Source organism: Schistocerca serialis, chromosome 4 (genome assembly GCF_023864345.2).
Source record: "Schistocerca serialis cubense isolate TAMUIC-IGC-003099 chromosome 4, iqSchSeri2.2, whole genome shotgun sequence".
Taxonomy (NCBI): Eukaryota; Metazoa; Arthropoda; class Insecta; order Orthoptera; family Acrididae; genus Schistocerca; species Schistocerca serialis.
Genome location: NC_064641.1, coordinates 549108824 through 549122476, shown reverse-complemented (window position 1 = coordinate 549122476; position 13653 = coordinate 549108824). Strand labels below are relative to the sequence as shown.

The window sequence follows — 13653 nt, the reverse complement described above, 5'->3', positions numbered from 1 at the left end:
TGTAGTCTTTTTTTGTTGTGACCTGCTTGCCAAATATTATTGCCTTCTGACTGTTCCTTCCGCTTATAATTAAGTTTAGTATGATGAATGTAGTTTGCTGTAATTAAAAGCTGTGGCACGTGCATATGGTGCGCCCAAGGAAAGGTCATTCTCAGTACGTCATTGTGGAAACGTATGCAACTTGCAAGCAATGCCCACCTGCGTAACGACAGCGGAGCCGTCCGAGTAGTTCCTGGTGACGGTGATGATGGGGAAGCCGGCCTGCCGCGCCCACGGCAGCATCACCGACGACACAGTCGCGTCGGAAGGCAGATCCGACGAGGACGCCACCGCGTCCATCGCCGCGAACAGGATGTCATCCGTGGCGTTGCTGAACTGGCTGTGAGCAGTAGTGACGTTCATCCATCATGTAACAACTATAAGTTAACAACTCTCAATTTAGTTCATGTAAGGTCCATATTCGTGCCTGGAAAAGAAAGAGTCTCAAATAGTAACCAGACGTACTGAGCACCACTTATTTTGGAAGCTTAATATACGCTATCCCATCAAAAGTATCAGGACACTTCTGTGTAATGCGGAGTTGTCCGCTAGATGTCGCCAGAGTTTATGTCTATGATGCCAGTGTAGAAGCAGTAACAGCAAAATGGGTCGGTTAGGACAGCCCAGTGGCTTCGAACGTGGACTAAACACAGGATGTTACCTGAGGAATAGTACAATCAGGGACATTTCAACCTTCTAAAGCTGCACAAGTCGACTGTTGGTGATGTGTCTGTAAATGGAAACACGAAGAAACCAGCACCAGACAGATCTCATGTACTGGTGGGCCGTCGACTATTGATGAGGATGGTTGTAAAAAATCGTGGGAAATCGGCGAAAGGAATCACTCGTGAGTTCCAAAGTACTACCTGAGCCGTTTGTCGGCTCTCAACATATATCGTGGGTGCAGAGAAGACGGGGGCTCCGGTGACAGAGCGCGTGGCTGCGTGACTGTGCCCAGTTCGGTACGCTGGAAACGTGTACAAGGTCGGGTGTGAGGAACCTTTGCATCGGAGTTCACCTGCTGTTTCTCTGATAAACTGCAAGTTAAGCTGGTTATAGGTTTAGATATTAATTGAAGAATTTTGGTTTGTGCAACCAGCGTCTTTTCTGCCTTGTGGCCTCCTGCGTTCGGGTTTCCTGTCCCTGTCGCTGGTGTATTTATAGACAGTGATCTTTTCCGCTTCTTATTAGTACTGCCCGATAGGAAGTGTAGTTTTGGGCAGTGATTATTGTTTTAGATTACATTTTTTCTGCCTTGTGGCCTCCTGCGTTCGGATTTCCTGTCCCTGTCGCCGGTGTAATTATAGACAGTGATCTTTTGGCTTCTTATTAGTACTGCCTGGGAGGAAGTTTATTTTTGGACAGGGAGTATGGTTCCTGATTTGATTCCTCCTCATCCCCTGGTCTCTCGTGTGGTCGATGTGATTGCTGAATGTGAGGCCTTGTGAGTCTGTTAGTTCGCTTCTAGCCTGAGCATCCTTCGGGAGACAAACGTGGCCGCCCTTACACCCGGTCGGTTAATTATTTCTATCCCAGGACATTTTGGTGGCAGGACATGGTATTAAAGTTGTTAGTTATTGTAAAATGTTAAATGGTTGTATTTTACTCTGATTGTTTTTTTTTACCACTGTTTAAAAAGGTTAAGTTTGCCTTTCATTGGTGGGTTTTTAAAATTACGTGGCTTTAAAATTGTTAGTTATTGTAAAAGGTGAATGACTGTATCTTTATTTTGATTGTTTTAATCTACTTGGCATCCTTTGAAAATGCTAGTTCTGCTCCCTGTTAGCGAGCCCTTGTAATTTAATATCTTGTTGTGCCAAAGTTTAAAAGAAGTTGGCTCCCTACATGTTCGGTAGCGAGATTGTATGCAAATTAGTAGTTTATTTCATTACTTGCAAAGTTTTAATTTTGTAATTAAATGCTTTATCAAAGTCTATTTTAAGTAAAATGGCTTGGCTATTAACGGTAAAGTAAAGTTTTTAATCTCATTACTTGGAAATTTTTGATTTGTTATCAAATATTTTATCAAAGTCGGTTTTAGGTAAAATGGCTTGGCCGTTAACTGTAAAGTAAATTGTTTTGAAAAGGCACTCATGCCTACTAGCTTTTTGGATCTGTTCCTGGTCAAGTGCTAAAGAAATTACTTTTAATGGTTGAAGTAATCAATAAAGAAATTTGTAAATTGCAACTCGACAATAACCAACTAATTTTGGCCCCGTTTCCCAACTGGGGGTTTTCCTTGATTAATCGTAACACCCGTCTCACTACCATGCGGTCCAGCTGGCATAGTGACTCTGCGTAGGGAGTTAAAAAGAATGGGGTACAGTGGTCGAGCAGTTCCTCATGAGGCACTCATTTCTGTAGTCAGTGCTACGCGATGCTGAAGTTGGTGTAAAGAGGGACACCACTGGACAGTGGGTAACTAGAAACGAGTGATTTGCAGTGATGAATCACGCTGTACCTCCGGCACTCCGATGGAATGGTTTAGGTTTGGCGAGTAGCTGGAGCACGTTACCTACCGCCAAGTGTAGCGCCAACAGTAACGCATATAGAAGATAGTGTTACGGAATGCTGGATACGGTGTGGTCCCCGTATAGCGCTTAAGAAGACGCTAAATACGGAAGAAAATGAACACATTTTACAGCACTGTGTACTGTGTGCAACAGAGGAACTGTTCGCAAACGATACTTATGATAAGAAACTTCTTGGCAGATTAAAACTATGTGCCGTACCGTAACTCGAACTCGGGACCTTTGCCTTTCGCGGGTAAGTGCGTTACCACAGTTTTAATCTGCCAGGAAGTTTCATGTCAGCACACACTCCGCCTCAGAGTGAAAATCTTATTCTGGAAACATCGTCGAGGCTGTGGCTAAGCCATGTCTCCGCAATATCTTCTGTTCGAGGAGTGCTAGTTCTGCAGGATTCGCAGGGGAGCTTCTGTGAAGTTTGGAAGGTAGGAGACGGGGTATTGTATTGTATTGTATGGAACTGGGGACCTAGAAACGACGGAGAGGCGTCGTCCCCACCGTAGCCTGCAGTGGTACACAACCCTACAACAGGCTACAGCAGTCCGCTCACCCCACCGCCAACCCCACACCGAACCCAGGGTTATTGTGCGGTTCGGTCCCCAGTGGACCCCCCGGGAACGTTTCACACCAGACGAGTGTAACCCTAATGTTTGCGTGGTAGACTAATTATGGTGTACGCCTACGTGGAAAATGTGTTTGCGCAACAATCGCCGACATAGTGTAACTGAGGCGAAATAAGAGGAACCAGCCCGCATTCGAAGAGCCAGATGGAAAACCGCCTTAAAAACCATCCACAGACTGGCCGGCATACAGGACCTCGGCAGTAATCTGCGGGGCGGGTTCGTGCCGGGGCCGGCACGCCTTCCCACCCGGAAAGGAGACGAGGTTCTGGCAGAAATACAGCTGTGGGGACGGGTCGCGTGAGTTGTGCTTCGGTAGCTCAGACGGTAGAGCACTTGAATGCGAAAGGCAAAGGTTCTAAGTTAGAGTCACGGTCCGGCACACAGTTTTAATTTGTTACGAAGTTTCATATCAGGACACACTCCACTGCAGAGTCAAAATCTCATTCTGGATAATTGTGATATCAACATGACACTGCACTCTGTCATAAAGCTACATCTGTGAGACAGTGGTTTGCGAACAGTAACATTCTTGAAATGGACTGCCCCTGCCCAGAGTCCCGACCTGAAGCGAATAAAACAGCCTTGGGATGAGTTACAGTGTCGACTTCGCTCTAGGCCCCATCCTCCAGCATCACTAACTTCTATGGTTTCGGCTCCTGTGGAGAAATGGGCTGCCGTTTCTCCACAGACATTCAGATACCTCATTAAAGTGTCCCCAGCAGAACTGAACCCGTCGCAGAGGTGAAGGGTAGACAATCCATATTAATGCCCACTAAGAGGTGCCCAGAATCCTTTGACCAGACTGTGTATGTCTAGCACTTAGTGTGAAGAACCTGAAACTTGCAACCATCGAAAATATCGAATCGAGGATTTCGGCATACGATAGTACGCAGAGATGAGCTAATTTTGTTGGCTGCTCATACCAGAGAGTAAGGCGAGCATTGTAAATGTGTTAAAAAGCGGTTACAGTGATATAAGTGTTATTAATGTTGACATTAAAGCTTTTAACAGTGGTATCGGAAAAATGATACAAAATAACAAGGCCGCCGGAATCGGCTGTTGCGATCTAAACTCCGGCATCTGGGGCCTCAAGCCAGGGTTTGTCGATATGTGCAGTAAGACGACAGACCTTCGCCGATAAGATTAAACGTAAGTCCTCATGACCCAACTTCATACGACAAAGATACAACAACGAATGTCGTAACTGGACCTACACGCTTACTTCTAGCATATCAGAATAAACCTCGGGAAAGTATTATAAATATATTTCCATACTCAAGCATTAGTGAACAGTTTTTGGGGCAACAAGTAAAGAGTCGAGACGCTCCAAGGACAAAAAAGAGCCTGGCGCGAGCCGCACTTGGCAGTGCTTACACAAGAGTCGATGCCGAATGCTCTGCCTTTCATTTTAGCTTTTCTCCTCATACATTTCTGCGAAACAGTTTAACGCCAATATTAACAATCATTATATCACTGTATCCGTCTTTTTAAGAGCTGTCGAAAGCAATTAAAATTATATCGATTCATTTAAAAACTGTACTTGTTTCTGCATCTCGGCTGATACAAGAGTTGAGTCTAATAGACAAGCAACGAAATTACATGCCACTAGGCGTAATACCATAAGCAGGCAACCTGTTTTCGGTAGCTTGGACAGTTCACGAAATAAAGAGCGTAAAAGTTTTAGGCAAGTGACACTATCTATGTGTGTGCCACAGCATACAGATCGATAGGTTGTACAAAAAACTAGAATAGAAACATGCTCAAGCTGCCTCTTGCAGAAGCGGCAATAAATGGTAGCAAGATACATACAAAGTCTTTCCCCACTCAGCACAGACACAGATATACTCAAATTAATAAGCCAGCAACGAAAGAAGGTAACACGCACACACAAGCAGGCCCGCAAGGACACGCGAGAACCAAAAGGAACTAACTGTAGAACGGCTCCCCTCGCCATTCTCCAGTCGATTAGTCCATCTTGCCCCGCCCCTTCCCAGTATACTATATATCCAAAGAGTCATAAAATAGAGGCTTACGTAAGTGACACTGGAAACTGCACAATGTGAAACTAATGAGCAGCGCAATCAGTTGAGCGACAACATGTTGTACGGTGACCAATACTTAAAAAAAGATAAACATCCAATAAAAAGTGCTTACAACTTAAAAATACCATAAACAACAAGTCAAAATCTGCTTCACTATTACGCTCCTCATATTTATCGTATAACTCGATTCATGTATTACAAGCTATTGAGAATGCTTAAAAAATATAAGACACGAAAAACAATTATTTAAAAGTCCTTCATTCAGTAGCGAAGATGGACTTCCACAAAGAAAAAGTCGAACTGATAATAACGTAAATGATATCAGTTTACGTATTCGAGCTGCAAGTACATGTTGTCTGTTTTTGATTTTTGTTTCAATTTTATTCTGTGTAACCTTAGCCCAGAGACAAATGGTAAAACTGAAATTTCGGTAAATTTGTTTTGTTTCTTCGATAAATCAACTTGTAGAGACAGTTACCTACAGTTTCCGGACTGAGTTAAGATCGGCAGTTGTTGAGTGTTTGAAACAAGGAAGCTCTAAAGAATAACGTGTTTACGTGAACCGTTACTTTCATGAACTTGTTCCGTGCAGTGTGGCTGTACTTTTCTTTTAGCTGTGTGAGTGTTCTGCGCCAGTTATTGACAGCGACTACGTTCAAAACAGAGTTGTGACAATTTGGCAGTGATTTTCTGTTTTAAGTATTCCTGTGTAAGAAAGTTCTGTTTAGCTTTGCTTTTTTTTTTTTCTTTATAGAGTTTCGATTCCCCCCCGAAGTGGGCGGACTGGCAGCTGCTTAGTACGCCGTTCTTCAGCCTACAGAATTTGTTTTAAAAAGATGAAGATAATAAATAATAAAAGCTGGCGATAAAACCGGTGACTTACATGGTAAAATGATGTAAAATAGTGGAACTTAAAACATAAAACAAAGGGTTGATGACGCTAATAAAATACGCAGGAAGCAGAAAAATAATAGACAGACAATTAAAAAACACGGTGACAGTCTGGTTTCTGTTCGCAAGAGATATAAAATTCACACCCAGCGACAGCATGATTTTTGTTCACAACACTTTGGAAAGACGCACAACACTGAACACTCATCTCCACAACCATGTTGTCCAAATAACCTAACATTCACTTGAACACTGCACTAAAAAGTTGGCACAAATATGACATACTACAGCCGAGGGCAGATGGGGGGAATCTGGACGTATGATGGGAAAGAAAAGGGGGGAAGAGGAGGAAAAAACGAAGTGTGGGGGAGGGGTAAGAAGCCAATGGAGGATGAGGACCCACAAGAGGGGGGGGGGGCTGGGCAGACGCGACAGGGAGTGGGGAAAGGCAGGGGAGGGGAATGCAAAAGGACTTGGGGGGGGGGGGGAGAAGGGAGGCAGAGAGAGGTTAGGTGGGGAGATAACAGGATGGAAGCGGTGGAGGAGGGAGCCCAGGGTATGGACAGAGGAAAGATGAGGATCAGAGTTGATAGGAGGTATAAATGAAGGGAGAGAGGGTATCATTCAGGAGGAAGAATTGATGGAAGCCACCTCGGGAAAGGAGATGAAGGGTGTAGGGATGGAGGGTAGGGGGGACACAACAGTGAAGGTGGGGCAGAGGGCAGGGGTTGGATAGGAGCAACCAGGGGATGAGAGGGATCAAGGCGGCGGGAGGTGTAGAGTATGCAGATATGTTTGAGGAATAGGAGCAGATGGGGGAAAGGAATCAGGTCATAGAGAATCCGCATGGGGGATGGGAGGCATATATGAAAGGCGAGGTGGAGTGCATGGCACTCAAGGATCTGGAGGGACTTGTAGAATTTGGGGAGGGGAGGGGCAATATCAAGGCGGGACTGGCATAACAGAGGATGGGACGGGTTAAGGATTTGTAGGTGTGGGGTTTAACTCCCATGTCTGGCCAGAGAGGAGTTTGAGGAGTTGGAGGCGGTTGTGGGCTTTGGATTGGATGGAGCGGAGATGAGGGAACCAGGTGAGGTGACGGTCAATGGTGAGGCCAAGGTAAGTGAGGGTGGGGGAGAGGCAGACAGGATGGGTGCAGATGGTAAGGAAGGAATCCAGGAGCCGGAAGGAGCGAGTGGTACGACCTACGATGATTGCCTGTTTAGCTTTGCAGTTATTTCCTGCTCATATCTGTCCAGCATATCAATATTATAGTCTACTGTTCCGTTCTTTTTCGAATATTTAAATGCCCACCTGTTACTACGTATGTCTCTTTCTTATAAAACCGTCACATAAAGAAAATTTTCTTCTGTTTACAAGAAAATTCTAATGTTCTATTGCTTTAAGTACTTACTTCTGTAAAAGATAATTATGAAGGCCGTCGTAGAACGCATCAGTGCCGATAATATGCTGCATCATCCTGATGATGGAGCCACCTGTCAGAAATAAACGTTGTTAGACTTTTGTTTGTTCAGAACTTGCATTCCTATTTTAAACAGGGTTTGAAAATAAAGAAAGAGGAACAAACAAAATAAACGATGTTTAGGACCACTATAAGAAATATGGAGAATCCGTTAACTAACTTGAGATTAAATTTTTACTGGCATCGATGGACAAATATCTTACAGACATAATTATTTATTTCCAGAGTCTCATAACTACGAATATACACTAAAGCAGTGCAGCAGGTGTCCTCAATTACGTCACATTACTCGTCTACAAACCTGACACAGGAGACACAACCGCTAATATACGCTCATGCACTGGGGCAGCTGCTTTCAAAGTTGACAGTATACTGCCCGACAGAAAAAAACTAAGCATCCGGAAAGGAAGATGGGAATTAAACTTCACAGGTTGAGAGGGTATGTGATGTTCTTTCAGTGGTTACAACACCAAGTCACATTTGCATACAACTCGTCAGTACGAGTCCCCTTATCAGTATGGCATTGCAGCCTTCTGGCGTGGATGCATGCAGTGATTTGGTTGGGAAGGGTGTAAAGCCGTTATATCCACTCCTAAGGCAAGCTCGTCCATAACGGCTGTAACTGGTACTTTTATCCCAGACACGGGCACTGGGACCTAGTTTACGTTCGAGCAGGTCCCTCGCATTTTCTATTGGAGACAGATCTGGCGATCTATGGGAGTACTTCAAAGTGGCGAAGACAGTTCATAGAGGCCATGTGTTTGACGAGCCTTATCCTGTTGACAAATGGCATCGCTATACTGCCACATGAGATGTAACACATGAGGATGGAAGACGTCTGTAACGTATCCTTCTGCTGTCAGAGTTCTCTCAAACACTATCAGCCATGACCTGCAGTCACACCCGATGGCTCCCTACCCCATGATGCCAGGAGCAATACCGCTGTGCCTCTCCAAAACATTGGTAGAATGTGACTTCTCTCCAAGTCGCCGCCATACTCGCAGACAGTGGTCAAATGGGGTAGTGCAGAACAGGGATTCATCGCTCAACATAAGGCAGTGCCATTCACCAACAGTCCATCCCTCCCGGTCATTATACCGTTCCAAATACAGGCGTTTGTGTTGTGCTGTTAATTGCAGCCTACGCATGTCACTAATTCCCTAGTACAACTGCAGCTAGTCTTCGGCCGTTGGTGTGGGATGGCACAGAATGCTGCAGGAAGTCCATTACTTTTTCTCGTATGGAAGGAGCAGATATGAAGGGCTTACGATGTGCTTGGGTGCGCAATAATCCAATTCTCCCTTGTGGTGGTCAGATGTGTTCTCGGAGCCTTGCGCGCGAATATGCCTACCTCTTGTTCTCACACATTCACATCCGAATGTCCTGCAAATCTGAATACTGCACGACTCGGCCAGCCGGCCAAATGGAGACACACAGTGAGGTCCCTTCAAAACATTGTAAGGTGCTGATAATGCTGCCTCATACGAGTATGTGGCATTGGCGACTAGGGAAAGACAAGAACCAGCTGTAGAAGAGAATGCTCTTCAAGAAATCGTCCGTGTCCTACACAGTGATCACTCAACTTCTGACACTGTTCTCACCCCTTATATTCTCTACCAGGCGTGGTAACAACGATGCAAACAAACAACACTAACGCAGTCTGGTGGCCATTCTACCTGTCACAGAGAACTGTTGCTCTAAACATTAAAAGAAGTTTTCTGAAATTTTTTTTTAATCTACAGTGACAAACTATTATCCACGGATATATAGAGAAGGCATCGAAATATATAAGCATGGGGATAATTTTAACAGAAAAGAAGAAGCCACGAAAATTAGTGGTATATGGACAGTGGCGCTGCAAAATCGAGAGATAAGATTTATCCTTGACAGGCGAGGATCAATAGTTAAATTTTATCTATACAGGCATTCATACCAAGACAGACATCGTTTGCGAACTTCAAACATTCAAGGAAAATTATAACGTCCATTGTGAGAATGCGTCCCAGCCATGGATCTTTCCCTGCCCACTTACATAGAATCGGCCTATCGAAGACACCCTACTGTCAATGTGAAGAGGAAACAATTGGTGATGTAAATCACATCTTATTTCACTGTAGACGTTATGAGAAGGGCAGAGTTAACTTTTTAAATGAGCTCTTAAGACTTGGTCACTGCCTGCCGCTTTGCACGATCCCAATTCTCGGAGACACAACCAGAAGTACATACGATGCCATATCCCGGTTTCTAGCGAAAGAAGACATAAAAATCTAAAATTAATTGAACTCAACTAAGGAACTTAATTAACAAAGTAAATTTTTAGCAGTCAGTTGTGTTTTGTAATCGGATTACAATAATTTTGATCTGAAAACATATGAAAGTATGCCCTAAATAGTATGTATGACGAAGAAAAAATGTTACCTTGTTGTAGGTGTCAGTACATTTATTTGTGATGGCTAAAAATTTTGTATGCTAGTAGCCAATAAAAAAGGAAAAAAACATAAAAAAACAATTTTATCTCTGAGAATCAATATCTTTGCTGATGACGTGTAAACTAGACTACGTCCATTTTACATATTATTTAAGCCACTCTCCACGTCCGACTCATCAGCCGGCTAGAGTCACTGTCTCCAGGAGTACCTTTGTAGACGTCCTGCGCAGCTCTGGATGAATCATCAGGAACGGATAACGGTCATACAGCCCGGAAGACTCACCAGTAAATAAGACATCCGGTCATGAAAGCCTTCGATGTTTGATCGGCAAGTATTGTCGGAGGTATTAGCTGAAGCGCGGCCTGAATCAGTGGGAACGCCCCTGGTCGAGGAACAAGCCCAGCATTCCGTAGCTACAGCGCGGATTGGCTAAGAAGCCTAAAAGAACAAACTTTGAGAGTACTCTGAACTTGTCGCAGACCTACATCGAGGAAAGAAGACAGTCCAGTGGAACCTCGATACTAAGTTCTATCAGAAGTTCTAGTTCAGCATTTAAAACAGGCGAAAATAATTTTGCGGCGCCAGCTTTTTTGTAATAACTGATCAGCAGATGCGGCTCTCAAAGTGATTTAAATCAATCTGCAGTTATTGTTAATCAACAGTTCTGTGCAAGATGCACGTGTTGACGGCTGTAGGAAGCACTAACCCAAGAAACGGACTTCACTTGGCTTATTTGAGGGGCGATAATCGTATTGTTTCCAAGCATACTGAAGTGTTTGATTTTATTGTGACTTCCTAACCTTCACATCTTTGAACTGATATCCCAGGCTCTTCTTCTTTTCTGAAATTGCGGAGGAATTTGGGAAGAGCGACCTGGATGTTAACAGGAGACTGATAGCGTTGTATGTTGCCATTCCAGTGTTCGAATCCTAGAATATATCTGATTGTTACTGACAGAAAATCCTAGGAAGTTCTGGTCTTACGTTAAATCAGTAAGTGGCTCGAAACAGCATATCCAGACACTACGGGATGATGATGGCATTGAAACAGAGGATGACACGCGTAAAGCTGAAATACTAAACACCTTTTTCCAAAGCTGTTTCACAGAGGAAGACCGCACTGCAGTTCCTTCTCTAAATCCTCGCACAAACGAAAAAATGGCTGACATCGAAATAAGTGTCCAAGGAATAGAAAAGCAACTGGAATCACTCAATAGAGGAAAGTCCACTGTACCTGACGGGATACCAATTCGATTCTACACAAAGTACGCGAAAGAACTTGCCCCCCTTCTAACAGCCGTGTACCGCAAGTCTCTAGAGGAACGGAGGGTTCCAAATGATTGGAAAAGAGCACAGATAGTCCCAGTCTTCAAGAAGGGTCGTCGAGCAGATGCGCAAAACTATAGACCTATTTCTCTGACGTCGATCTGTTGTAGAATTTTAGAACATGTTTTTTGCTCGAGTATCATGTCGTTTTTGGAAACCCAGAATCTACTATGTAGGAATCAACATGGATTCCGGAAACAGCGATCGTGTGAGACCCAACTCGCTTTATTTGTTCATGAGACCCAGAAAATATTAGATACAGGCTCCCAGGTAGATGCTATTTTTCTTGACTTCCGGAAGGCGTTCGATACAGTTCCGCACTGTCGCCTGATAAACAAAGTAAGAGCCTACGGAATATCAGACCAGCTGTGTGGCTGGATTGAAGAGTTTTTAGCAAACAGAACACAGCATGTTGTTATCAATGGAGAGACGTCTACAGATGTTAAAGTAACCTCTGGCGTGCCACAGGGGAGTGTTATGGGACCATTGCTTTTCACAATATATATAAATGACCTAGTAGATAGTGTCGGAAGTTCCATGCGGCTTTTCGCGGATGATGCTGTAGTATACAGAGAAGTTGCAGCATTAGAAAATTGTAGCGAAATGCAGGAAGATCTGCAGCGGATAGGCACTTGGTGCAGGGAGTGGCAACTGACCCTTAACATAGACAAATGTAATGTATTGCGAATACATAGAAAGAAGGATCCTTTATTGTATGATTATATGATAGCGGAACAAACACTAGTAGCAGTTACTTCTGTAAAATATCTGGGAGTATGCGTGCGGAACGATTTGAAGAGGAATGATCATATAAAATTAATTGTTGGTAAGGCGGGTACCAGGTTGAGATTCATTGGGAGAGTGCTTAGAAAATGTAGTCCATCAACAAAGGAGGTGGCTTACAAAACACTCGTTCGACCTATACTTGAGTATTGCTCATCAGTGTGGGATCCGTACCAGATCGGTCTGACGGAGGAGATAGAGAAGATCCAAAGAAGAGCGGCGCGTTTCGTCACAGGGTTATTTGGTAACCGTGATAGCGTTACGGAGATGTTTAATAAACTCAAGTGGCAGACTCTGCAAGAGAGGCGCTCTGCATCGCGGTGTAGCTTGCTCGCCAGGTTTCGAGAGGGTGCGTTTCTGGATGAGGTATCGAATATATTGCTTCCCCCTACTTATACCTCCCGAGGAGATCACGAATGTAAAATTAGAGAGATTAGAGCGCGCACGGAGGCTTTCAGACAGTCGTTCTTCCCGCGAACCATACGCGACTGGAACAGGAAAGGGAGGTAATGACAGTGGCACGTAAAGTGCCCTCCGCCACACACCGTTGGGTGGCTTGCGGAGTATAAATGTAGATGTAGATGTAGATATGGCCACAGGACAGTGATACTGCGTATCATACATGTGATTTTCCTACCTGGTCTCACTGGTCAATGTGAAGCTCGTTCCGTTACCAAAAGCTAATGAGCTAAAGTAAATGTGTAGAAATTTGATCTGAGTCTGATCAACTGTCCTTCATCAACAGTAGTGAAATTATAAGTCGCACAGAAGAATCAATGTGTCGCAAAAATCTGAAGTGTGCATATTGCTCCAAGGACGCCCTTTCAAGATTACGAACACCTACTGAAAGGAATAATATTGTTACCAACTTAAACAATAAATATTGTAGTAAGATAGATGTTGACTGGTAACAAATACCTTAATAAAGACGTATACCTTTATAATAGATGTTGATATCAGAATCCTCGCTGGTGATGGGTGGTGCTGAAGGATCTTCATCGTAGGCAATTCCTCGGCCAAGCAAGGTTGAAACCACGAACGCTTCGTCAATTCGCCACGTGGGCTCCACCTGGTAATAAATAAGAGAGCCTTTCAGCTATCAGTGGCACAACCAGAGGTAGAGTAAAATGGATATTCAAATGTTCAAGTGGCTCTAAGCACTAGGGGACTTAACATCTGAGGTCATCAATCCCCTAGACTTAGAACTAATTAAACCTAACTAACCTAAGGACATCACACACATCCATGCCCGAGGCGGGATTCGAACCTGCAACCGTAGCAGTAGCGCGGTTCCGGACTGAAGCGCCTAGAACCCCTCAGCTACAGCGGCGTGCAAAATGGATATTATCTACGCAGTTAAAGTATTTGTATTATGTTAATCGGCGGACGAAGTGGCCGTGCGGTTAAAGGCGCTGCAGTCTGGAACCGCAAGACCGCTACGGTCGCAGGTTCGAATCCTGCCTCGGGCATGGATGTTTGTGATGTCCTTAGGTTAGTTAGGTTTAACTAG

At 44.2% G+C, this 13653-nt stretch overlaps 1 protein-coding gene across 1 annotated transcript in view; it reads right to left on the bottom strand.

The window, feature by feature from the left end:
* LOC126474602 (aminopeptidase N-like) overlaps positions 1–13653 on the bottom strand; it is a 179752-nt gene that overhangs the window by 103131 nt on the left and 62968 nt on the right. The window contains exons 7-9 of the mRNA XM_050102078.1: positions 13080–13212; positions 7538–7619; positions 199–379 (exon numbers count right to left, since the gene is read on the bottom strand). Coding sequence (XP_049958035.1) covers positions 199–379; positions 7538–7619; positions 13080–13212 — 396 coding nt within the window. The remainder of the gene's footprint in view (positions 1–198; positions 380–7537; positions 7620–13079; positions 13213–13653) is intronic.